Source organism: Melospiza georgiana, chromosome 2, assembly GCF_028018845.1.
Source record: "Melospiza georgiana isolate bMelGeo1 chromosome 2, bMelGeo1.pri, whole genome shotgun sequence".
NCBI classification, from domain to species: Eukaryota; Metazoa; Chordata; class Aves; order Passeriformes; family Passerellidae; genus Melospiza; species Melospiza georgiana.
In genome coordinates, this window is record NC_080431.1 from 120,429,326 (window position 1) to 120,454,108 (window position 24,783).

Below are 24,783 nucleotides of genomic sequence, written 5' to 3' on the forward strand. Positions count from 1 at the left end.
AGGGGCACACAGCCCTACTCGGGCCTTTCTGGGCCTCAGCTGCTGCCTGTGCTCATTAATGAACCTGCAATATCTGCATCACACACCAGAGCTGTTGTCAAGTAAAACAATTAATGCAACGCCACGTTAATTGCAGTTGGCTTTAGGTGCTTGATGCAGGTCTGGAGAAGCTGAAATTCCATCTTGTGAGAAGGACATGAGGTCCTGTTGGGAACAGCCCTGCTCTGCTGAGATAGTAGCAGGATCCCAGGCAGAGCTCAGTTGTTTGATATAAACTAATATTCCCAAGGATTTAACCTGAGGCCTTCCCATTTGGGCTGGTTTGTTTGACCCTTCAAAACAGATCATTTATAAAATACATGAAAAGGCTCTGAGATGGTAAATTGAAGTAAAAACATGAATCTAAGTTCAGGTCCCATTTTTAGTGTCCTTATTTTTAAAAATGTGAGTGTTGCAGTTTTTCTTGAGCCTTCACCCTGGTGAAGATGGAGTGCTGTGTGAGTGTGGTAAGGACATTTGCCTGCCCTTGTCCTGTGTAAAAAGAGCTGGATTTTCCTCTAGGAACTCCGTTTGGAAGACTACCAGGCAAATAGGAAAGGGCCCACGAATCCTGTAGGAGCAGGAGCAACTGCTGGCTTGTTTGGCTCTTCCACTGCCACGTCCAGCACTGCCACAGGACTCTTTGGCTCTTCCACTACCAATACAGGCTTCTCCTATGGGCAGAATAAAACTGCTTTTGGAACCAGTAAGTACTGCCTGGCCCTGGTGTTCCTGTGAGTGCATGTGCAAATATTCTGTTAAACCATTTGGAATTCTGTCATGCAAAATGCTGAAACCCTGCTGTGAGCTCAGAGTTGTGCTGGTTGTATTGCCAGCATTCACTGGTTCAACTCCTTGCCATAAGAATCTGTTTTCTTACTTTGTCTTGGAAAAATTGAAACAGCTGTTGGATTTTTATTAGGTTTTGGTGCAAATTGAAAAGTAAATAGATCATAGAATCCCAGAATGATTTGGGTTGGGAGGGGACCTTGAAGCTCACCCAGTCTCACTCCGCCATGGCAGGGACACCTCCCACTGTCCCAGTGCCCAGCCTGGCCCTGGGCACTGCCAGGGATGCAGGGGCAGCCCCAGCTGCTCTGGGCACCCTGTGCCAGGGCCTGCCCACCCTCAAAGGGAAGAGTTTTTTCCTAGTACTGGATATTTGTGTTTGTGGAATTTGACTGTAAACAGATCCAAGTCCTCCAGGCTGTAGGAATGGAGGTGGTTGTTGGATGAGCAGAGACAGGGCCCAGGGAACAGCTGGAGCTGGCCCAGGGGAGGGATTTAGGTTGGATTTTAGGGACAGGTTCTTGCCCAGAGGGTGCTGGCACTGCCAGGGATGCCCAGGGTGGGATTTGGGGGGTCTGGACAGGGCAGGGGTGGCACTGGGTGATCCCTGGGGGTCCCTTTCCACTCAGGGTGTTCTGTGACCCTTTTTGCTGTGTGCATCCTGGGGTGTGGGTGTGCTGGGCTGGCTCTCTAACTGCCCTTGCTGTCCCAGGTACGACCGGCTTTGGCGCGGGCACCAGCGGGATTGCCCAGGGTGGGATTTGAGGGGTCTGGGTGGCACTGGGGGATCCCTACAGCTCAGGGTGTTCTGTGACCCTTTTTGCTGTGTGTGGGTGTGCTGGGCTGGCTCTCTAACTGCCCTTGCTGTCCCAGGTACGACCGGCTTTGGCACGGGCACCACCGGGGGGCTCTTTGGGCAGCAGTCCCAGACCACGAGCCTGTTCAACAAACCCTTTGGCCAGGCCACCACCACGCAGAACACGGGCTTCTCCTTCGGGGGCACCAGCACCCTGGGCCAGCCCAACACCAACACCATGGTAAGAGGGGCTGCAGCTGCTCCTGCTGGCCACGGGGGCTGCAGCATTGGGGTGTGCCTCACATTCCACTGCCGTGGGGTTGAAGCAGCGTGCTGAGCTCTGGAGGCTGTGGGGCAGTGAGGAACCTCCTGGCAGTCAGCTTTGTTCTGACAATTGGAGAACAGCCAGCTGTTCACAAATCCTGTACCCACTCACCTCCTCGAGCAGCTGCTCTCTAGCAACTCCTGTGCTTCTGATCATTTTCACACAGACAGTGCCATTCCATTGTCAGCCTTCTTTGGGAATTCTATCTTGGGCTTTATGGTGATAAATGAGCAACACTTGGGGGCTTTTGTGACAGAAAGATTCTACATAGTTGTAACTTGTATGACTAGAGGCTTTGGCTCCAGATATCCTGTGTTCTTTGTGAATTTGTTGTGACTTCTCATAGAAAACCCTGTGAAATGTTTCTTTTCCATCTCCCTTGCTCAAAGCGATGAGGAAATTCCAATATCCTTTAAATCTTGTAGCATAAATTTTTAGGGTTTTTCAATTTCCTTTTAGTAACTAATTTTTTGGAGGAGGACTAAAGCTTCTGGAATGCTCTTCACTCTTCACTTGTCCTCTTCCCCCAGCACGAGGGCAAACGTAGCATTGTTTTATTGCCTGGTTCTGTGTGTTGGATCTGTCGTTGTCAGTGCTGGACTTGGAAAAGCCTGGGAGCATTACCTTAACCTGGTTCCTTTTTGTAGGGTCTCTTTGGGGTCACCCAGCCCTCGCAGCCTGGAGGCCTTTTTGGGACAGCTGCCAATACAAATGCTGGGACTGGATTTGGAACAGGAACTGGCCTTTTTGGACAAGCCAACACGGGATTTGGTGTTGGTGGTTCGGTATGTCTGTGCCTCTGTAACAAAGAGAGAAAACCAAGCAGAGCCCTGTTCTGGGGTGCTGACTGCCCAGAAGTTATGTCAGCTTAGGAGTTAGGATGTCTGAGATACAAAAGTCAGGTGGTTTGCTGGAAACTGGAGGATAAACAGGTGTAGTAGAGCCATTTTTTTAACATGTGTGTGGAGTGATAAAAGCAGCAGGAGATACTGAGGTTCTCAGTGACTGGGGTGCCTCAGCATAGGGTTGTAAGTTGTGATGGACCAGAACCAGCCTTGGTTTTTGATACTCAGTCATTTTGGTTCTGGTGGAGCAAAAATCCCAGGATCACTGAGATTGGAAAAGTCCCTTTAGCCCCTTGGGTCTGACCCTAGCAGCTGCTTTTGGGGATCTTGCAGGTGGCTTGGGATAACCCCACTCATGGGAGGGTGGGCTGGGGGCTCAGCTGTGCTTGGCTTTAGTTCTGCTTCCCTGCCTGCAGCCAGACACCGATACAATTCCTGTGGTGTCAGCTTCCAGGTTTCCACATTGCTGTTGTTTTCCTTTCAGACCCTGTTTGGGAACAAGCCTGCTGGATTTGGAGCCACCACGACCAGCGCTCCCTCGTTCGGTACCACCACGGGCGGGGGCCTCTTCGGTAACAAACCTGCTCTGAGTTTAGGAGCCCTGCACACCCTTCCAGTCTGGAGACAGGGGGAAAAGTGTGGTTTCAGTCATTTAAATCTGTGCTGTGTGCACCACACGCTGCAGAGAGCACATGCTGGGGACTGTAGTGTTGGAATTGTCAGGTGAACGATGCCCTGGCACAGTGCTGGGTGCTGGGTTGTGCCTCTCTCTTGGTGGGGCTCCCTGACTCGGGAAGTAGATGGTCAAATGCCACTGTTTTGGTGAGTCCTTAAGGGAATTTTCAGCCTGGGTTGGCCAGGAGAGGCCCTGGATCCAGGGGAGCATTGGGAAGGGCATTCCCAGCAGGTCAGGGAGGGGATCCTGCTCCTCTGCTGAGCTCCAGGGAGGCTCATCTGGAGTGTCCTGTTCAGTTCTGGGCTCCACAGCTCAAGGAAGACCAGGAGCTACTGGAGAGGGTCCAGGGAAGGGCACAGAGATGATTTGGGGTCTGGAGCATCTCTGGTGAGGAGAGGCTGTGGGAGCTGAGCCTGGTCAGTCTGGAGAGGGGTAGGCTGAGAGTGGATCTATCCATCCACTCAAATACCCCATCCATCCACTCAAATACCCCATCCATCCACCCAAATACCCCATCCATCCACACACATCTCTCCTGGGGTGCCAGACTCTGCTCAGTGGTGCCAGTGGCAGGACAAGGAGCAATGGCCAGGAACTAAAACACAACAATTGCAGCCCAGCCTGAGGCAGAGATTCCTTCCCTGGAGGGGCAGAGCCCTGGAACAGCTGCCCAGGGAGGGGCTGGAGTCTCTGGAGACATCCCAAACCCCATGGGCACGTTCCTGTGTCCCTGCTGCAGTGACCCTGCCTGGGCAGGGCTGGGCTGGGTGGACCCTTCCAGCTCCAACCCTCTGTAATTCTCTGGTTGAAAACTCTTGAAATTGAGGATTCAGGGAGTAGAGGGGTTTGTTAAGAGGCTGTGACACAGTAAGTAACACAGTTTGTTAGGAGGCTGTGACATAGTTGGCCCAGCAACACTGGGAGAATTGGGGTAAGACCTGGGCTTGGGCAGGTGTCAGGAGATCCTGCACTGCAGTGAAGGTGAACTGAGTCAGCTCCAGTTCAGCTGGTGGCTGTTGTTGTCCCGGGTGGTGTGAAGGACCAAAGTCCTGAGGAGCTGCTGGTGTGTTCCTGGTGGCTCTGATGTGAGAGCTGATGTTGGCTGGGTGTGACTGAGCAGGAGGAATGTGTAGGGATGGCTGAAGGGAGTGGCACCTTCTTGCAGGGGACTCTGAAATCTCTCCTGCCTTTTAAATTCTGGATTTCAGAGCAGCAGAACAGTGTCTCTGAGAGTGAGTAGGAGGGGGCTGGACCCTGCCATCCCTGTCCTGCAGTGCTGTTTTGTGTTGGTTATTTAAAGGCAGTGGGGCCTGCCATGCCTTTAGCTGCTGTGCCAGCCTGCCCATTTAGACAGGGAAGAACTCAAGGCTGATCTTTTAGGTGCTTCCCAAATCAGGCTCTCTGTAGTTCTCCGTGCTCTGAACCAGGGCAGCCCCTTGGCAAGCAGGGTTGGACTGTGGTGAGCAGTCCTGGGCAAACCTCCCAGGGCTGTGAAAGGTGCTTTTGAGTTCTTGTTGTGCTGCTCAGGAACTCCATGGCCCCACAGAGTGTTGGCACTGTTTGGTGGAGATCAGCCTTTGCAGTGTGTGGTTTTGGCTTGCCTGTGTAGCAGTTTATAGGAGGAGTGGAGCTGGATTCCAAGGGGTTGGTGCACATCTGCACTTTTTCAGTTTAATCCTGACTTTGTGTACTAACCAAGCATGGGATGGGGTCAGCATCTGCAGTAGAACTGAGCTGATTTGGGCTAGAATTGGTAGATTTGGGGTGGCCTTGTTGCAGCTACAGCTGTGCCCTTGAACTGTGCAGATCTGAGTTCCCACCTGCTCTGTGGTGAGGGTCAGAGAAATGGGTGTGTGATATAAACAGGATGGATTGAGGTTTGTTCCCTCCAGGCACTCAAACCACCCCAGCACGTTTTACTCCATTGCCAGCTAGAGCAGCATCATGTCAGCTCTGCCCTTCTGGGAAACTCTGAAGTTTGTAACAAGCTGAAAAGCCTAAGAAGGCAGACCCACATTTTTCTGTGCTGCTTTAATGCTATATTTATAACTAAAATGTGTTTATTACCAGTGAAGTCCCTTCTAGCTGATTGCCAGTTTAACCTGCACTGCTGGAAACAGTGAGAAATTTGGCTTTGGCAGGGCTCTTGGACCCTGTGAGGCTTATTTATTTAAATACATGCTTTTAATTTCATCTCTAATGAGCTGCTCATTCTGTTGTTGAAGGTTTTGGTGCCAACACTGCTGGAAATAGCTTGTTTGGAAATAAGCCTGCGACTGGGACTCTGGGCACTGGACTTGGAACAGGGTTTGGAACAGGTAAGCAGTTTCCCAGCTCATTCCTGGGCAGCTCCAGCCCTCAGGCTGCAGTGCAGTCCAGCCTGGGCATTGCCTGTAGCTGAGTTAGGAAAGGCTGGGTGTGTTTGAGCTTCAAGCCAGGATGGCTCAGGGCAGCTCCAAGGGGAGCTCCTCAGCACAGTGCCAAGTGGCCTGGCAGAAACTGGGCATCACTGGTGAGGTCCTCTGTGCCCAGAGCCTCTGCTGCCTGCAGCATCCGTGGGCATGGAGAGTGTTTCCTGCAGTCCAGCAAGGAGTTCTGTGTTGTGCCTGTGAACTTGTCAGAGTCTGTGGTAACTGTGCCCTCTCTGTCACAGCTCTGGGGGCAGGACAGACGTCCCTGTTCGGGAACACGCAGCCAAAGCTGGGGGGAACCCTGGGAACAGGAGCCTTTGGAGCCCCAGGATTCAACACATCCACAGCCACCCTGGGCTTCGGGGCCCCTCAGCCTGCTGTAGGTGAGTGCCATGAGCCTGCTGCCCATGTGCCTGAACACAGGAGCACTCCCTTCCCAAAGGGTTTGGAATGACAAAACGTCTCCTTGGGGCCACTTCTGTTCTCAGTCACAGTGCAGACGGTTAATGACCCTTGTTTTGCTAGTTAAAGGTCTATTTCAAAAGGAATTCCAAGTTGCTTTACATGCCCAATAATTGCACCTATTTTAGAGCATTGTCTTGAAGATTAGTAAATTTCCCAAATTGAATTTAGGGCAGCAAGAATAGATGTGCACAATGAAAAGTAAGGGAAGTGCAGTATTGGATTTTTCAGTACTTCGATATAGGGGAGGCCTAGAGGGCCTTTAGTAACAGGAATGCGGTGGCTTTGGGACAAAAATCAGATCCAGTTGTCTCTAACTCTCCTCCTGACTTCCAGCAGACCCTGACAATAATAAGCTGTTGTTCTGAGAGTGGTTTGTTCTTTGGGAGTGCCCACATCCATCCTGATTTTCTTGGAATTAGGATTAAGCTGCTTTTAGTGGCTTGAATGTTTCATGGGGTGGGTGAAGTCTTAGAGCATTTCAATAGGAATCAAAATAAAATGCTTTTAAGACAGAGACAAGATTTAGAATCCCTTGTAGAGGGGACTCTAGACCTGTATGATTGTAGTAGCAGTAATGTCAAAATTCTGCATGAAGTATTTTCCCTGCACACCCTTTCAGAAACCAGCTGGATTAATTGAATATTCTGGCAGGCCAGGCTCTTGCCACTGCTCTGTAGCTCTCTGTGCCCTCAGCTTTTCACCCATGAGAATATGGTTGGACACTTTCACCCTCAGTGAATATGGTTGGACACTGTGATGGAGGAAGGAGATGTTCTGGGCACTACTGTGTGCTGCCTGCCCTGGTTCTGTTCCCAGAGCTCTAAAACTGCAATGCTGCTCCTTTTGTAGCTCTGACAGACCCCAACGCCTCTGCAGCCCAGCAGGCTGTCCTCCAGCAGCACCTCAACAGCCTGACCTACTCCCCCTTTGGGGACTCCCCACTCTTCAGAAACCCCATGTCAGACCCAAAGAAGAAGGAGGAGGTGAGTGCCCATCAGCACTGGACTCATTTTATGGGTGACAGTTGGAATTGCTTGGCCTGTGTGCAGTCCTCATCACTTCAGTGCACATTGAGCAGCCAAGGAAGTTGCCCTCTGTGCTCTCCCAGTGGTGCAGTGGCTTTTTACCCTCCAGGGCACAAAGTGCTTGATTTTATCCAGTGGAAAGTGCCCTGTCCATGGCAGGGGTGTTGGAAGTATATGATCTTCAAGGTACTTTGCAACCCAAACCATTCCATGATTTCCTGCTTTTGCCTGCATCACAGCCTTGTCTATGGAGTTCCTGGGCTCCCTGCTGCTGAGTGGGAATAAAGATGGATCATTGTTAATGCTTGGAAAATAATTGTAGTGCTTTGCTTAGGACATCCCTGACAGTGTTTGAGAAACCTTTCCCTGTTGCTTTGTTCAAGAGATGATAAAACAAACACTTTCCAGGCTTTTGAGAGGGTAGGGGAGGTTCTGAGTGTCTGCTGCCCCTCAGCAGATTCCAGGGGCTGGAGATGAGTCCAGCCTGGCAGCTGGAGCCCAGGCTGCCCACGGATCCAGGTTGATGGCTGGGGCTGTGCATGGATCCAGGGTACCCATGGATCCAGGCTGATGGCTGGGGCTGTACATGGATCCAGGGTACCCATGGAGCCCAGGCTGGTGGCTGGGGCTGCCCATGGAGCCCATGGATCCTGGCTGATGGCTGGAGCTGTACGTGGATCCAAGGCTGCCCACGGGCCCAGGCTGCCCATGGCAGGGGCTGTGCAGGGAGCCCCCTAACCTGGGTGCAGTTATTGCTTCCTTGTGCTTACCACCCCCTTTGCCTTTCAGGGCCCTTTTTCGGCCTGGAGCACCCTAAAGCTCTGTCCCCATGCCTGAGGTTTCCACGTGTCCCTCTCTCTGTTCCAGAGGCTGAAGCCAACGAACCCAGCAGCCCAGAAGGCCCTGACGACCCCCACCCACTACAAGCTGACCCCCCGCCCCGCCACCAGAGTGCGGCCCAAGGCCCTGCAGTCCGCGGGCTCGGCCAAGTCCCAGCTCTTTGATGGGCTGGATGATGATGAGCCCTCCCTGTCCAATGGAGCCTTCATGCCAAAGTGAGCTGCTCTTTTGTCTCTGTGTGACAACCTTCTGGAAACTCCTGTCTATTACCTTCAATCTCACGATTTTGTGCTCTGGTTCATATTGGAAAAACAACAACAAGTTGTCTGTAAGGCTTCACTAGAACTGTTTTCTGTAGAGGAGGGGAAAAGGGTCAGCTTAAACTCTGAAGGCCAAATAAGCTGTAAAATGAGGTCAGTCCATGATGGGAGCAAAGCTCCGGTAAAGTCACTGAGGAATTCTAACAAGGAAAGCTTGCACAGGGTAGTACTTCCTGCTCCTGAACTGGGAGTGTCAACAGTTTGCTCATGCCCTAAGTATGGAGGCAGATTTCTGGTGCTTTTATCCCAGCCCTAGTTCTGTTTCAAATCCACAGATGTTTCTGTGAGAAATAAATCATGGATCTGCCCAAGTAAAGCTTTGGGTTCAGTTTTTAGGTACGTCAGTGACAGTCGAACAGAAGAGGGGGTTTGAAGTGTTTGGAGTTGAGTAGAAACACAGGGCTAAAAGATTAAAGTGACCCTGCTGTAAAATGAACCTGCACTTGTGGGCCAAACCTTCTGTGTTTCTAGAAAGGCTGGTTTGGGAAACAGGGAACACTGTGGTTTGCTGAACTTGGGCTTTGAGCCTTTCACTGGCCTGTGCTTTTTACACCTCTATATAAACCAGAGCCTTGAATGGAATTCCCCAAAAAATTTTAGGATCTCTTATGGGAGACTTGGTATGTCCTGGGTCTGGGAACAGGTCTTAGAGCTGGTTCCTGGTCCCTGGAGCATCTGAATTAAGTACAAAGTACCGATGTATGCAGGGATAGATCCACATTTCCCTTCCTTGGTGTATCCTGTGTTTAGGAAGAGCATCAAGAAGCTGGTTCTGAAGAACCTCAACAGCAGCAACCTGTTCTCTCCCGTGAGCCGAGAGAACGAGGACCTGGCGTCGCCATCGGAGTACCCGGAGAATGGGGACAGGTGAGTGAGTCACCCTGCAGGGCTTGTCCTCAGACATGCAGACTGGTTCTGCCTGTCCTGAATTACTGCTGGACAGCAGCCCCTTCTTCCCAGGGATGTCACTTCACTGTTCATTGGAAGCAGTTGACCTGCTGGGAGATGCATTTCCTCCTGCACTAACCATGTGTTCTTGCTGTGTGGGCACTGCCAGGTCATCCCACCCAAAATCCAGGTCAGGGAGCAGGAACTTAGGTTGTGGATGAGTCTCTCTTCCTTGCCTGTAGCAAGAAACCAGGATATTCCTTGAGGGAAGTGCTAAACCTGACTCTGAGGGGAGAGAAACCTCTGCTGGTCAGTCCTCGGTGATGTGGGAATTGCAAGGGAGCTACACTGATCCTCGTGTCTCATATTTCTTTTTTCTATACATGTCTTTTGTACAGATTACAGTGAGGAGTCTCTAATGCTGTATCCTCCCCCACCAAAATCCAGAAATTCCAACCTCCTCTAAAAAACCTGTGGCCATATTTCAGTTGAACTCTGATTTTTGCCTTGGTTTTCTTGTACTCAGAGTCTGGAAAAAACCTGCTCAACTCACCATGTTGATTTTATTGAAAGCTATAAAACTGGAGCTGCTGTGGGAGTGAGGTCACCTTGGCCCTGTGGGCAGAGGCTTTGGAGCTGTGGGGTTGCTGTTACACTGCCTTTTGAGGCTTCTCTCCATCCTGAGCTCCTGTTCCACTCAGCTCTGCTCAGGGCACGTGCCTTAGTCCCCAGCCTGTGGGGCCTGTCCCAGTCTCACCACTGTCCTTGCTGTAGTGGGAGCCTCAGTGGCACTCAAGCAGGAGCAGAGGGAAGGGGAATAATCACCAACGCTGCAGTTGGTGTGGTCCTGTTTGCTCTTTGTGTAGAAGGAGCAGAATTTTTATCATAGAATCACAGAGTGTCCTGAGCAGGGAGGGACCCACAGGGGTCACCAAGTCCAGCTCCTGGCCTGCCCAGGAATGCTGGTGTAAGTCCCTGGGAATGAAATAATTCACATTATCCTTCCTCTGCCCAGGTTCTTCCTGTCAGTGCCTCCCGAGGAGAACCACAGGCAGGACGGGGAGCGGGAGGAGGAGGAGGAGGCCCACGAGGTGACGAGGTTTTACACCAACCCCATTGCCAAGCCCATTCCCCAGAGCCTGGAGGGCAGCGGGCACAAGCCCCACTCGGGCGTGGACGACACCATCGTGGCGCTGAACATGCGCGCGGCGCTGCGCAACGGCCTGGAGGGCAGCAGCGAGGACGCCTCCATCCAGGAGGATTCCCTGCAGGAGGAGTGGGACAAGGAGATCGAGCCTGGCCTCCAGCAGCATCCTGCAGGTGAGGCTGCCGGGGGCAGCATTGCGTGCGGAGTTTGCTGCTCTTGGACACCCTCGGCTTTTGCTCTTTTCCCTCCTCCTTCCGCCAGAATACAAATGCTGCTTTTCTTACCTAGCGCAGAAGTTTTATCTGCTGAGTCAGTGGGCATTTAAATTTTATCCTCCAATTTTATATCACGTGTGTCAGAGTTTTTTAAACTTGAGAAGGTAAAGGGAAAAGATTTGTTAATACTCCCAGCTAACACTTACGTGGCATGTAATGAAACTGGCAGGTGATGTGTGCAAAAGAAATGTCTCTAGACATTTTGTAGATGCAAAATGCTTTTGGGAAGTAGGAAGATCATTAGACAAATTATTAGATGAAGAAGAATTGGAGCCTGTTAAATGTAGAAGAAGCTGCAGTTTGGTCAGCAGTGCCTGAGGCCCCAGGCTACTAAAGCTGGGAGAGTGTTTCCTTCAAGTGTTGATACATTTGCAGTTTTTCTTCTCCCTGCGCTCCTTCTTCCCTTTCTGTTTGCACACCTGCTGCTGCCTGGCAGGTGCCTAGGCAGAACCTGCCAGGGCACTTGGTTTAAATGTGCTGGAGGCTGTGGAATGAAGGTGTTGTGGTGTCTGTTGGCTTTGGGTGCCCTGATTCTCAGTTCCTCTGAGGCTTACAGCTGTTCAGGGTTGGCAAAAGAAATGGGATAACAGTCTGGCAATGTTGATGCCTTGCTGCCAGCCCTGTTCTCAGGGAATGTTGTGTTGCAGGGATTGTGCTGACACGAGCTGGCTACTACACCATCCCGACCCTGGAGGAGCTGGCCCGGCTGACCAACGACAGGAAGGAATGTATCGTGACAGACTTCACCATCGGCCGCACGGGTGAGAGCCCCGGCCTCCCTGGGCCTTCACCCTGGCAGGGATCCTGAAGCTGCAGAGCCTCACTTCCCAACCCTCAGTCTGGCTGCCACCAGTGCCCTTGCTTTGGCAGCAGTTGGCATCAATGTTTTGTAGGATTTTAGGATAAAATAAATCCCAGTTATCACAGATTGATTTGGTTTGGAAAGGTCATTAAAGCTCATCCCATTCCATGGGCAGGGACACCTTCCACCATCCCAGGGTGCTCCAAACCCTTTCCAACCTGGCCTTGGACATTTCTAGGGATCCAAGAGCAGCCCCAGCTGCTCTGGGCACCTGTGCCAGGGCCTGCCCACCCTGCCAGGGAACAATTCCTCATTACCAGGATCCCACCCAGCCCTGCCCTCTGGCACTGGCAGCCATTCCCTGAGTGCTGTCCCTGCAGGCCTTGTCCCCAGTCCCTCTGCAGCTCTCCTGAGCCGCTTTAGGCCCTGGCAGGAGCCTGCCCTTCTCCAGGTTGAACATTCCCAGTTCTCCCAGCCATTTGATATTGGTGTCAAAGTTGATAATGCTCCTCCAGAGTTTTCTCAGGGGGAAGGATGTGTCACTTTGTCTGGGAGACACACAGGGCTAGGTGGGGACAGAGGGAGCACAGCAGGAATGTGAGCTCTCTGGCATATTACTTTTCACAGTTTTAATTGTGACTTTTCACAATTTTAATTGTGACCTTTTGGGTTGTTGTGCAGGTTATGGATCGATTTACTTTGAAGGAGAAGTAAATCTAACAAACTTAAACCTGGATGAGATTGTACATATCCGGAGAAAAGAAGTTATTGTTTACCCTGACGATGAAAAGAAACCTCCCATTGGGGAAGGGTTAAATAGGTAAGTAAGGATGAATTTTAGAGCCCTTACAGTCTGCTGTGCTTGCAGGCTGCAACCAGGAGACAAATCCAAATGGTGCATTTGGTTTAGAGTGTCAATGAGTTCCTTGAGGTTTCTGAGCCACAGATGGGGTTTGAGAGCCGATACAAGTTTCCCTGCGTGGGGCTGTGCTCTGCTCCCTGGGCAGGCTCCCAGCCCCTGGTTGTGAGCCCGTTGTCCTTTGGCAGGCGGGCTGAGGTGACCCTGGACGGGGTGTGGCCCACGGACAAGACGTCGCGGTGCCTGATCAAGAGCCCCGAGCGGCTGGCAGAGATGGACTACGAGGGCCGGCTGGAGGCCGTGTCCCGCAGGCAGGGCGCGCGCTTCAAGGAGTACCGCCCCGAGACCGGCTCCTGGGTCTTCAAGGTGAGCCCTCAGCATCCCCAGATCAAGGCATTTCTGCCTCATTTCTGGCTTTGGACAGCTGTCTGGAGTCCCTGGGCTCTGGTGAGAAGCGTCCTCACCAAAGCAGCTCCTCGTTCCTGGGAGCGTTCAAGGTTGGATGTGGCTTGGACCCACAGACCAACCTGCACTAGTGGAACATGCTCCTGCCCATGGAATGAGTGAGCTTTAAGGTCTCTCCCAGTCCAAACCAGTCTGCAGTTCTGTGGTGAAAGCTATGGCCCCAGCCCTGCCTAGAGCAGGTAGTTTTGTAATACATGTAATCAGTAACACATATGAAATCATACAATTCCCAAGCACTACAGCACTGAACTGTCATCCCAGAGTCTGCGACAGCTGATAAACTTTAAAACAGCAGCCTCTGTAGAGAGGCAGAATTTGTTGCAGGTGTCCCAAGAGTTGTGTGTTAGGACGCCTGTATAGGGCACAATTACACCTGCCCGGTGTTGAGGCCTTCCAGAGATTTCACTTCCAGGCTGTGACACGTGTGTCCTTCTCCTTAACACAGGTAGCACACTTTTCCAAGTATGGCTTGCAGGATTCTGACGAGGAGGAGGAAGATCGTCCTTTAAAAGTGGACACCAAGAAGTTAAAGACCACCCCTGTGCCACCCCCAGGGCACCTGCCACCCCAGCAGATGGCCCTGAGCAGCAAACCAGCGCCCCCGGCTCAGGTAGAAGGAGAGCAGTGCCTAAAGGGGGTTGATGACACGGAATTTGGAGAATAGCTGTGCCTGGGAAGGGGGTGGTTGGAGTAACGTGCAATCTGGAGAGCGAAGCCTCACAGAAACTCTTCTGAGCTCTGCCTGAGTGGCTGCGTGTTGTTTTCCTTTGAGACACTTGACATTGCAGACTAAGGATGGGGCGGGGAGGCTTTCAACCCTTGTTTCTTGTTTGAATTCTAGTCTGAGTTTGGCAGATTTGCACCTCTTCTGGAAGAACCCTTGTTTTTGTGACTATTAAATGCACGCCCGTAATGCCACCGCCGTGTGCTGCCTGCCTGGACAGTGATGCTGTGCACTCAGTTGCCTTTACCACCATTAGTGTGCAAGACTGTCTGCTTTCCATTTTAAGAATGTGCTCTATTTTTATTAAAATAATACTTTTTGTAAGGCTAGCTATATGCTGGCTTCGTAAACATATTTGTGTTGGATGTGACTGCTTTAAACCTTTGCAAAACATCCTCAGTGCTGGGCCCATCTTACACAGCAATGTTTGATCCACAGGCACTGTTTGATCTAGTTCACTGGGAATAGCAGGAGCTCGGGTGGGCAAGAGGCCAATGGCCCCTGCCCCTGGGCTGGCACAGCCATGGTGTGGGCACAGCCCCAGGGCAGGGATGGTCCCCTAGGGCAGGGATTGTCCCCCGTGCTGAGCACTGTGTGACACCTCAAAAGAGAGTGTCCAGTTCTGGGAAAGAGAGCCCTGGAGGGGCTGGGGCGTGTCCAGGGCAGGGGAAGGGGCTGGAGCCCCAGGAGGGGTTGAGGGAGCTGGGGAAGGGGCTCAGCTTCAAAGGGGGCTCAGGGGGATCTTGTGGCTCTGCACAGCTCCTGACAGGAGGGTGGAGCAGGAAATGGCCTTGGGTTGTGCCTGGGGAGGTTTAGGTTGGATATTGGGAAAATTTCCTCCTGAAAAGGGCTGTCCAGCCCTGGCACAGGTTGCCCAGGGCAGTGGTGAAGTCACCTCCCTGAGGGACTCCACAGCCTGTGGATGTGGCACTTGGGATGGAGTCAGTGGTGGCCCTGGCAGTGCTGGGGCATGGTTGGACTTGGGGGCCTCAGAGGCTTTTCCCACCTCAGCATTTCTGTGTTTGTAACACAGAACTCCTCCTGGTACCCAGTGTGAGTCTCTGCTGACCATTTGTGTGGTGAGAGAGCCTCAGGACCCTGATCCCTGTTAGCAATTCCAAAGCACCATCTGCTCCCTGGGCAGAGCATCCTGCTGCTGGGGCAGGCTGGGGCTGCCAGCTCTGCTGGGTTCTGCATGGAGAATCCCAGAGCAGTGGCCAGCTGCTGCTCCAGCTCTCACAGCTCCTCAGCTAATTAACACCCACTCATCCATCCCTCTGCTCGAGTAGCTCCTTAATTATTTGCATTTTGAGCTGCACACGTGGCTGCCCAACAGCATCACTTCAGCTCCCCTCCCTGCTTCATGTTCAGAATGGGGGACCAGAGCTGAGCTTTTAAACACTCAGGAACACTGGAAATATCACTGATATATTCAAATATTCTTGTACAATCCGGTGTACTTAGCAAAACCTCCTCCAGGTTCATTAACCTCTCTGACTTGCATAACGTTGACTTAGGTTTTAATTTCTGAAATTAGGAAAAACATCAGTTTCCCAAAGCCCTAAGGAACATCATAGCATCACTTAAAATGTCCCAAACTCTTGGCGTAGAACACATCTGGTAATACTGTTGTTTGGGCTGTAAGAAGCATTTAGTATCTAGACTTGGTTTTTGCTTTGTCCTCCCTCACTAAGTTAAATATTAATGAATTTATTAATATTGCAAGGGAGCTTGCTGCATTAAAGCCCAATGAAGGGAGCAGTGAAACTTGTGTGTTTGTAACCATATTTTGACTTGTAAATCTGTTCCACACATGGGGCCAGGCTCAGATTCTGCATCTGCCACTCAGTTCTATCCTTACAGCCCCCCACAGGTGATTTTATCTCAGCTGAGACCCTTCACCCCATCCTGGCTGGTTCTACAGAGCTGAGCACAGCCTTGTGAACGTGCTCCTTAATTCCTGAGCAGGATTCCCAGGACACTCCCTGCCTAGGCCTCCTCACTCCTGTTTTTGCATCACTTCACTGCTCTGTACTGTGTTTTTTCTGGGAAGCTGGAAGCACGAGGCTTTCACAGGACACAAAGCTGAGTGTTAATTAACGGGATGGTTAAACTAGAGCCGAACCAGTGCAAGGGAGCTCAGGTCCCACAGAGCCAGCTGGGCAAAAGCACAGCCCATGTGAGCAGTTAGCCATGGAATCGTGGAAGGGTTTGGGTTAGAGGGACCTCACAGCCCACTCAGGGCCACCCCTGCCATGGCAGGGACACCTCCCACTGTCCCCAGTGTCCAGCCTGGCCTTGGGCACTGCCAGGGATGCAGGGGCAGCCCCAGCTGCTCTGGGCACCCTGTGCCAGGGCCTGCCCATTACAGTATCCATGAGAAATGCAGATCTTGGTGGAATGTAGGCTCTGTGGCTGGAGTTGGTACCACATGGGATGGATCTGGGAGGAGGGGAGGGAGGCAGGCAGGGCACACAGAGCTCTCCCTCACTGGGCACGTGAGAACCACTGCTGAAGAACAGTTCCCTGAACTGAATGGCAGAACTGGGAAAACTCCAGGAGGGCACCGCTGCTCTGGGACTGCTCCTTCCCTGGCATGGCACACCCTGAAGGTTCTGTGTGTCCATCCCTGCCCTTGGTGTGCAGCCTTGGCAGAGCCCTCCTGGGAGCCGTGGCTGTGCTGGCTGAGCTGTGCTCTGTGGGTGTGACCTGGCCTCTGTATCCGCAGCCCCTGGAGCTGGAGCAGCTGGGCAGGCTGGTGGAGCTGGACAGTGACATGGCAGACGTCACCCAGGAGCCAGCCCAGGAGCCCTTGGCAGAGGATGCCCTGGCCGAGGAGCAGGAGGCAGTGCCAGCGTCCACGCACATCGCGTCCACCCAGGGCATCAACCCCTACGTGCTGCAGGTCAGTGCCCTGCCCTGCTCTCTGGGAAGTGAGGGGAGCACTCCTCAAGGATGCTTTTGTGTCCCCAGGGGAGGCAGCTCAGTGTCCTGCCCTGCTCCTTGCTGGGAAATGAGGGGAGCACTCCTCAAGGATGCTTTTGCCTCCCGAGGGTGGTCACACACCAGCCTGCAGTGATCAGGGCATGCCATGGAGTGGGACTGAGCTCACACCATACCTCTGTTCTGGGGAAGCCCCACACGTGGAGACATGGAACACCTTAAAGCCAGAGCTCAGTTTCCAGAACTCTGCCCTGCGGGCACTGGGATAAGCTGAACTGATACCAGAGCAGCTGCCTTGGTCCCCTTCTGCCTTGGTAGATAAAAACATTTTGGGGTAATGGGTCTTGATTTGGGGCTTGGTGTTAGTGCTTTTATTTCACAATACCACAGAAGATTTGGGTTGAGAGTAACCATAAAGCCCATCCCACCCCTGCCATGGCAGGGACACCTCCCACTGTCCCCAGTGCCCAGCCTGGCCTTGGGCACTGCCAGGGATGCAGGGGCAGCCCCAGCTGCTCTGGGCACCCTGTGCCAGGGCCTGCCCACCCTGCCAGGGAACAATTCCTCATTGCCAGGATCCCACCCAGCCCTGCCCCATGGCACTGGCAGCCATTCCCTGGGTGCTGTCCCTCTCCAGCTTTGTAATTTTTGTGGAAGGACAGAACCTTGAGCACTTCTGGGCTTCTCCCTGTAATGACAAATAGACCAGAAGTTACTCCTTAAGCTGACAAACAGCAGACAGAGCTGAGATCTAAGAAATGAGGATTATTGTGGGATGTCACCCTATCCCCAGTGAGTCCTGTGTGCTGATGTAACAAGTAGTTGTAACCCCATCCATTAGGCAGCAAGCCTGAGCTGTGCCTGCACTGTTCCTTGGAATGTTTGCATCATGGCTGTGCTGTTTGGTCATGTGCTGCATGTAGGAGTTTTTTTGGGTGGGAAGAGCTATTTTGATGAGCTTAGTGAGCTGCAGCTGTGGGAGGGATTGCTGATGTTCTGGCTTGGCTTCCCACATCCTCAGATCATGAAAGCTTCCTTGCTTGCTGATGATGACGACCTGGATTTGATCCTGGATTATCCTGGGAAGCAACCTGTCAAGATGGACACTTCCCAAGATATCTGCTCCCCAAGGCTTCCCATTTCAAAATCACAAGGACAGAAAAGACACTCAGGTATGGTGAGAAACCACAGGTTGTGTGAAGAAGGGTGATTTTTAACATGAACAGGCAAAACCATGGGGTCTGCAGCAGTTCCTTCCTGCCACTCCTCCCTCCTCTGCTCATTCCCTGCTCCAGTACAAGCCCTGCCCTGAATGCTCCAGTGCCTGGAGCACCTCCTCACCTCCTCTGATGCTTGCACTGATCTTTTAACTTCTTTTTTTCTTTTTTTTTTTTCCTGGTTGTCTGGATTTTTCCCCCCTTTTAAGATCTCCCAGAGGCACCAACTTTGCAGCGTGGTTTGGAGGTGGCCTGTGGTGGCTCTGCTGTGGTGGGCACCAGCTGTGCCCTGCACAGGGCAGCCCCTACCAGATTCCCCCACTGCCCAAACGTTGCCCCTTGCACCCAGTGCACCCACTAAGTGGTGCTTTCTGTAGGGATAACGAGGAATACCTCTGGGAACAAGCAGGAAGGTGCTCCCTGATGGAGGAAACCCATTAATTCAGATCTGTTAGTCAATTCAAAGCCCACATGACTGGCAGGGACAGCCCTGAGGTGTGTGTGAGCCCTGCTGGTCCATGTGCAACCCCACTTCTGTCCTGATTCTGACATTAAATCAGGGACTCCTTTGGGAATGGCCCAGTTTGGGCTGGGGCTGTGCTCCTGGGAGCACCCCTTGTGTTCCTGTGGGCAGGGCTGGAGGGTCAGTGGGGCTCAGCACTGCACACACTCACACTTGGCTCCATGTTCCCATCACACCATCCAGGCCTTTGTCACTGGCTGTTCTGGGAATTCCTGAAATCCCTTCAAAGCCCAGCCATGCCCTCTGAAACACGGCTGTCCTTCCACTGACCGTTCTTGCTGCTTCTCCCCACCAGCTGCCGGGCTGCTGCAATCCAAGTTTGCCAGCGTCCTTTCCCAGGCACCGAGTGCTGCCGTGGCAGATGCCAAGGGCCCCAGGACTTTGGACAGTGCCCCCTCTGCCGCCCTGTGGTCGCCGCTGGCCTCGGCCTTCGCGGTGCCCGCGGCCGTGCCCGAGGTGCCCGTGAAGACGGTGGGGGCGCGCAGGCAGCGCGGGCTCGTGCCCCTGGAGAGATCCATCACCTACGGGAAGGGGAAGCTCCTGATGGACATGGGACTCTTCATGGGCCGCTCCTTCCGCGTGGGCTGGGGCCCCAACTGGACGCTGGCCAATTGTGGAGACCAGCTGAGCGGCTCCAGCGAAACAGAGGACGCTCAGCTGGAGCCCGTGGAATACGGATTCCTGCCCACCCCCGTGGCTCCCAAATCGTGAGTAGTGCTTCCCTTCAGGATGGATGGGACAGGCTCGCTCTCCATGGCTGGCAGAATCCACTGTTCCTTCTGGCATGCAGGAGTGGTGCAAGATGGGGTTAGCCATGGAGAGCTCCTTCACGGCCCTTCTCCACAAAAATATCTCTGTCAAATCCTGGAATAACCACCCCAGGTTGTTCAGGGTCCCAGAGCCTGTGAGTAGTGCTTCCCTTCAGGATGGATGGGACAGGCTCGCTCTGCATGGCTGGCAGAATCCTGGTTGCAGGTCACTGTTCCTTCTGACATGCAGGAGTGATGTAAGATGGGGTTAGCCATGGAGATCTCCTTCATGGCCCTTCTCCACAAAAATATCTCTGTCAAATCCTGGAATAGCATAGTAAGAGGATTTGGTTTTTCTTTTTTATCAAACAAATAGCGCTGTTACCCAGCACAAGGTTAAAGAGAAGGGTTAGAGTTGTTGTCCAGAAAGCTTCCAATCTCTTGGTTCCCCCTGAGGACGTCTGCACTACCTCAGGAAGTTCTAGTTCAGCTTCTCAGCTCCCAGACACCTTCATACTGCCTGTGCATCCAGCAGCACATGGGCCTTTAGGGGTCTCCATACCTGAACCAGACTGGAATGTAGCCCAGTCCCACCACTGAAGTGCTCCAGAAAGCTTGTCTGGATGTTCTCCAGCATATGTGAAGTGCTGAGGAATGAGCTGGGGTGAAGGTGTGCTTGCTGCCTCTGCAGAGTTCAGTGAGTCACAGTTTACTTACCAAATCACAGAAGGTTTGGATTCAGACACTTAAAGACCATCCTGTTCAAACCCACTGCTGTGGCCAGGGACACCTTCCACTACCCCAGGTTGTTCAGGGTCTCAAAGCCTGGCTCCAAATCCCAGACTCTCACCAGGATCTTCATGCCTTGGGTCATGTTTTACTGTTGTGTTAATTAGGACAAGCTGCAGGATGAGCTGCTCCACTTGCATGGAGAACATGCAGAACTTTTGCTACTTGGTCTATCTCCCCTTTTTCTCCAGACTCACAGAATCCCCTTTCAAAGTTCACGTGGAAAAGTTGAGCCTGGAACAGTGGAGATTGGACAGAGACAAGGAGCTGTATCTCACCCCTCTGGAGATAAAGCTGAAGCACACCACTGTCCATATGGATGAGCCCTGTCCTCTCCTGGCCCCCAACCCTGGAGTCTCCGCTATCCATGACTATGCTGACTGGGCCAGGAAAGCATCCGAGGATCCCACTGTGGCAGAGAGTGAGTACAGAGTGATCCTTCTCACTGAATGGTTTGGGCTGGCACAGCCCTGCCAGCCCATGCAGTGCCAGCTGTGCCCCATGGGCACCTTGTGCCCAGCCCAGAGCACTCAGTGCCGCCTCCAGGGGACACCTGCAGGGATGGGCACTGCAAAGCTCCCTGGGCAGCCCCTGCCAAACACAGTGGGGAGAGGGAACCCTCCGGGGTGGGGACAATGAGCCCCTCCAGGGTGGGGACAGTGAACCCCTCCAGGGTGGGGACAGTGAGCCCCTCCAGGGTGGGGACAGTGAACCCTCCGGAGTGGGGACAGTGAGCCCCTCCAGGGCGGGGACAGTGAACCCCTCCAGGGTGGGGACAGTGAACCCCTCCAGGGTGGGGACAGTGAACCCCTCCAGGCTGGGGACAGTGAGCCCTCCAGGCTGGGGACAGTGAACCCTCTGGAGTGGGGACAGTGAGCCCTCCAGGGTGGGGGCAGTGAGCCCTCTGGAGTGGGGACAGTGAGCCCTCCAGGCTGGGGACAGTGAGCCCTCCAGGGTGGGGACAGTGAACCCTCCAGGGTGGGGACAGTGAGCCCTCCAGGGTGGGGACAGTGAGCCCTCCAAGGTGGGGACAGTGAACCCTCCAGGGTGGGGGACAGTGAACCCTCCAGGGTGGGGACAGTGAGCCCTCTGGAGTGGGGACAGTGAGCTCTCCAGGGTGGGGACAGTGAACCCTCCAGGATAGGGGCAGTGAACCCTCCAGGGTGGGGACAGTGAACCCTCCAGGATGGGGGACAGGGAACCCTCCAGAGTTATCCTCACGTGAGCCCCTCTGAGTTCTGTGCTCGCACTGCTGACGCTGGTGTGTGTCCCCACAGGCGTTGTGAAGCACTGGTGCCTGGCCTGGACGTTGTGTGAGGCCGTCTGGGGCAAGCTGAAGGAGCTGGAGGCCAGCCTGGAGGAGCCCAGCGAGTACGTGCTGGCGCTGGAGCGGCGCCGCGCCTTCTCGCGGTGGCTCTCGGAGACGGCGGCCGCGCGCATCGAGGAGGAGGTGGCGCTGGCCCGGCACGGCAGCCACGTCGAGGCCGTGTTCAGCTGCCTCACGGGCAAGAGGATCGGCGAGGCCTGCAGGCTGGCACAGCAGGCAGGTGAGCGCCCCGGGCTGCTGGGCACTGCCCAGGGAATGGGCACGGCCCCGAGGCTGCCGCAGCTCCAGGAGCCTTTGGCCAGTGCTGCCAGGGATGCCCAGGCTGGGCTTGGTGGGCTCTGGGCAGGGCAGGGCTGGCACTGGGGGGTCCCTGGGGATCAGTCCCACTCAGGATATTCTGGGATTCTGTAAGATTCCTAAATCACAGCTTTTGTGTAGAGGAGAAGGGACGTGCACAAAGAGAGATTAAACTTAGAGAGCTCATAGTCACTGGCTGCTCTGCATGTGAGATGTTCCCTTGTCAGTGGCCACAAAATCATGGAATGGGCTGGACTGGAAGGGACTTTTAAGCCCATCCAGTCCCACCCCTGCCACGGGCAGGGACTCCTTCCTTTATCCCTGGTTGCTCCAAGCCCTGTCCAGCCTGTCCTTGAAGATTGCATAGGGGCTGCTGCTGGATTCCCTGGTCCCCTTCCCTGTTGCTCTGTCCACAACCCCCAGTCAGAAAGGGCTGCTGGGGTGCATTTGGATCTGGGAGTTTTCATAGTCACTCCTTTGAATATTTGGTGATCTTCTTAATTGAGCTTCTGTTCAGACATTTTATATTTGGGTTAAAAGCATGTATTTTCAGAGCCTTATGGCAGGTTTTATCCCTGTCTGTTATACCAGGTGTTTATGGAGTGGTTTATTTTGTAAGGAATACTGGAGTTGTGGCCTCCCCATTCCATCCCCCAGCGGATGGGGCTTGGAGCAGCTGACCTAGTGGAAGGTGTCCCTGCCATGGGCAGGGGCTGGAAGGGGATGAGTTTTAGGCTCCCTCCCACCCAAAGCCTTGTTGGGGGGCTCTAAGGTGTGCAGCTGAGGGGTGTCCCTGCAGGTGACCACCGCCTGGCGCTGCTGCTGTCACAGCTGGCCGGCAGCCAGCCCGTGAGGGACCTGCTGACCCTGCAGCTGGTGGACTGGCACCGCCTGCACAGCGACCGCTTCATCCAGGAGGAGCGGCTGCGCCTCTTCGCCCTGCTGGCGGGCAAGCCGGTAAGGACAGAGCCCTGGGGACAGCAACACTGGGGACAGCCCCGCTGGGGACAGCCCTGCTGGGGACAGACCCACAGCCTCACTGGGGACAGCAACACTGGGGACAGACCCGCTGGGGACAGCCCTGCTGGGGACAGACCCACTGGGGACAGCCCCACAGCCTCACTGGGGACAGCCCTGCTGGGGACAGCCCCACAGCGCCCCTGGGGACAGACCTGCTGGGGACAGACCCACAGCCTCACTGGGGACAGCAACACTGGGGACAGACCCGCTGGGGACAGCCCTGCTGGGGACAGACCCACTGGGGACAGCCCCACAGCCTCACTGGGGACAGACCTGCTGGGGACAGACCCACAGCCTCACTGGGGACAGACCCGCTGGGGACAGACCCGCTGGGGACAGCCCTGCTGGGGACAGACCCACAGCCTCACTGGGGACAGACCCGCTGGGGACAGACCCACAGCCTCACTGGGGACAGCAACACTGGGGACAGACCCACAGCCACACTGGGGCAGACCCACTGGGGACAGGACAGCCCTACTAAGCACAGCCCCACTAGGGACAGTCCCGGTAAGGACAGCCCCGCTAGTTCTCTCTTTCTTTCCCTCCCAGTCAGCCCCCCTCTGGTGAGCCACTCAGCCATGGGCACTGCAGGGAGGGGCTCCTCTCCCTGAGCCACCTCCTGCTGCTGCACAGCTGGCCCCAGGTGTGCCTGAGCAGGGTGTGTGCTCCAGCTGTGGCTGAGCAGGGTTTGTGGCTGAGCAGGGTGTGTGGCTCCAGGTGTGTCTGAGCAGGGTCTGTGCTCCAGGGCTGTCTGAGCAGGGTCTGTGCTCCAGGTCTGTCTGATCAGGGTTTGTGCTCCAGCTGTGTCTGAGCAGGGTCTGTGCTCCAGGGCTGTCTGATCAGGGTCTGTGCTCCAGGGCTGTCTGATCAGGGTTTGTGGCTCCAGGTGTGGCTGAGCAGGGTCTGTGCTCCAGGTGTGGCTGAGCAGGGTGTGTGCTCCAGGTGTGGCTGAGCAAGGTTTGTGCTCCAGCTGTGTCTGAGCAGGATTTGTGCTCCGGGGCTGTCTGAGCAGGGTCTGTGCTCCAGGGCTGTCTGATCAGGGTCTGTGCTCCAGGTGTGGCAGCTCTCCGAGAGGATCAGTGTCAACGTGTGCTCGCTGCTGGACTGGAAGCGCTGCGTGGCCGTGCACCTCTGGTACCTGCTGCCCCCCACGGCCTCCATCTCCAGGGCTCTGGCCATGTATGAGTCAGCCTTTCAGGTGGGTCACTGCCTCCTGCCCTAAAGCAGCCCTTCAGGGTGCTCCTGCCTGCTGCTGCTGCACAGAGGCTCCAGGAGCAGCCAGGAATTGCTGAACCTGGGATTGAGTGTAGGGTATGGGGGGAATGGCTTCCCACTGCCAGAGGGCAGGGTTAGGTGGGATACTGGGGAGGAATTCCTCCCTGGCAGGGTGGGCAGGCCCTGGCACAGGGTGCCCAGAACAGCTGGGGCTGCCCCTGGATCCCTAAAAGCATCCCAGGCCAGGGTGGACAGGGCTTGGAGCAGCCTGGGACAGTGGAAGGTGTCCCTATGGTAGGGAGTGGAACTGGATGATCTTTAAGGTCCTTTACAACCCAAACCATTCTGTCATTCTATAGAACCATAAGTTCTGTGGAGAAAACCCATTTATGGAGTGTTTCCAGGTTTTGTCCAGCTGTTCCTCCTAGGAAGAGGATCAGTGGCCAACGGCAGAAAAGCCCTTTTGAGGCAGACAGCGTGTTCTCCCACCGGGGTCATTAATCCTCACATGCCTTGTCCAGCAGCTCATGGTGCCTCACAGCCTGTGTGTGCCCCCCCAGACACTGTTCCACACCCCCTGTGTGCCCCACCAGCCCCTGTCCCACCCCCCTGTGGCTCCATGCATTGTGCAGAGCCCTGTGTCTTGCTGCAGAGCTCTCAGCTCTGTGTGCAGCAGGACAAAGGGTTCTGCTGAAAAACGTGTTTAATCATTTAACTAAAGCCAGCTCAGTCCTCCATCCTCAAGGCAGCCTAAGCACAGCAGCAAGGCTGGAAACGTGTCACTGATGTTTGCTTCAATATCCAGTGTTGGGCACTTCTGAATACCCAGCTGTAGTGCAAGTTCTGAGCTGATTGTTCTGACTGACTCAGTGTGTCCTGTCCTGTGTGGCCCCCCAGACCCTGCTTAGCTACAGAGAGAAGGCTCCCTGGGATGCACCCACCTCATTCCACCAAGGCCCACGTGGTTTTCCAGCTACAAAAGCCTTTGGGAGTCCAGGCTGTGTGTGAGAGC

At 54.2% G+C, this 24,783-nt stretch overlaps 1 protein-coding gene across 4 annotated transcripts in view; it reads left to right on the forward strand.

The window, feature by feature from the left end:
- NUP98 (nucleoporin 98 and 96 precursor) overlaps window positions 1-24,783 on the forward strand; it is a 38,108-nt gene that overhangs the window by 7,151 nt on the left and 6,174 nt on the right. For 2 of the 4 annotated variants that reach the window (XM_058045041.1, XM_058045042.1), the window contains 21 exons: window positions 562-745; window positions 1,702-1,865; window positions 2,597-2,734; window positions 3,279-3,366; window positions 5,696-5,788; window positions 6,124-6,264; window positions 7,196-7,329; window positions 8,239-8,426; window positions 9,282-9,398; window positions 10,435-10,739; window positions 11,489-11,602; window positions 12,325-12,463; window positions 12,691-12,868; window positions 13,413-13,577; window positions 16,420-16,596; window positions 17,656-17,806; window positions 18,670-19,081; window positions 20,104-20,333; window positions 21,190-21,459; window positions 22,336-22,493; window positions 23,611-23,754. In XM_058045041.1, the coding sequence (XP_057901024.1) occupies window positions 562-745; window positions 1,702-1,865; window positions 2,597-2,734; window positions 3,279-3,366; window positions 5,696-5,788; window positions 6,124-6,264; window positions 7,196-7,329; window positions 8,239-8,426; window positions 9,282-9,398; window positions 10,435-10,739; window positions 11,489-11,602; window positions 12,325-12,463; window positions 12,691-12,868; window positions 13,413-13,577; window positions 16,420-16,596; window positions 17,656-17,806; window positions 18,670-19,081; window positions 20,104-20,333; window positions 21,190-21,459; window positions 22,336-22,493; window positions 23,611-23,754 (3,690 nt within the window). Of the gene's footprint in view, window positions 1-561; window positions 746-1,701; window positions 1,866-2,596; window positions 2,735-3,278; window positions 3,367-5,695; window positions 5,789-6,123; window positions 6,265-7,195; window positions 7,330-8,238; window positions 8,427-9,281; window positions 9,399-10,434; window positions 10,740-11,488; window positions 11,603-12,324; window positions 12,464-12,690; window positions 12,869-13,412; window positions 14,046-16,419; window positions 16,597-17,655; window positions 17,807-18,669; window positions 19,082-20,103; window positions 20,334-21,189; window positions 21,460-22,335; window positions 22,494-23,610; window positions 23,755-24,783 lie in introns of those variants that run through there. The other 2 variants (XM_058045043.1, XM_058045044.1) reach the window with 2 other exon arrangements.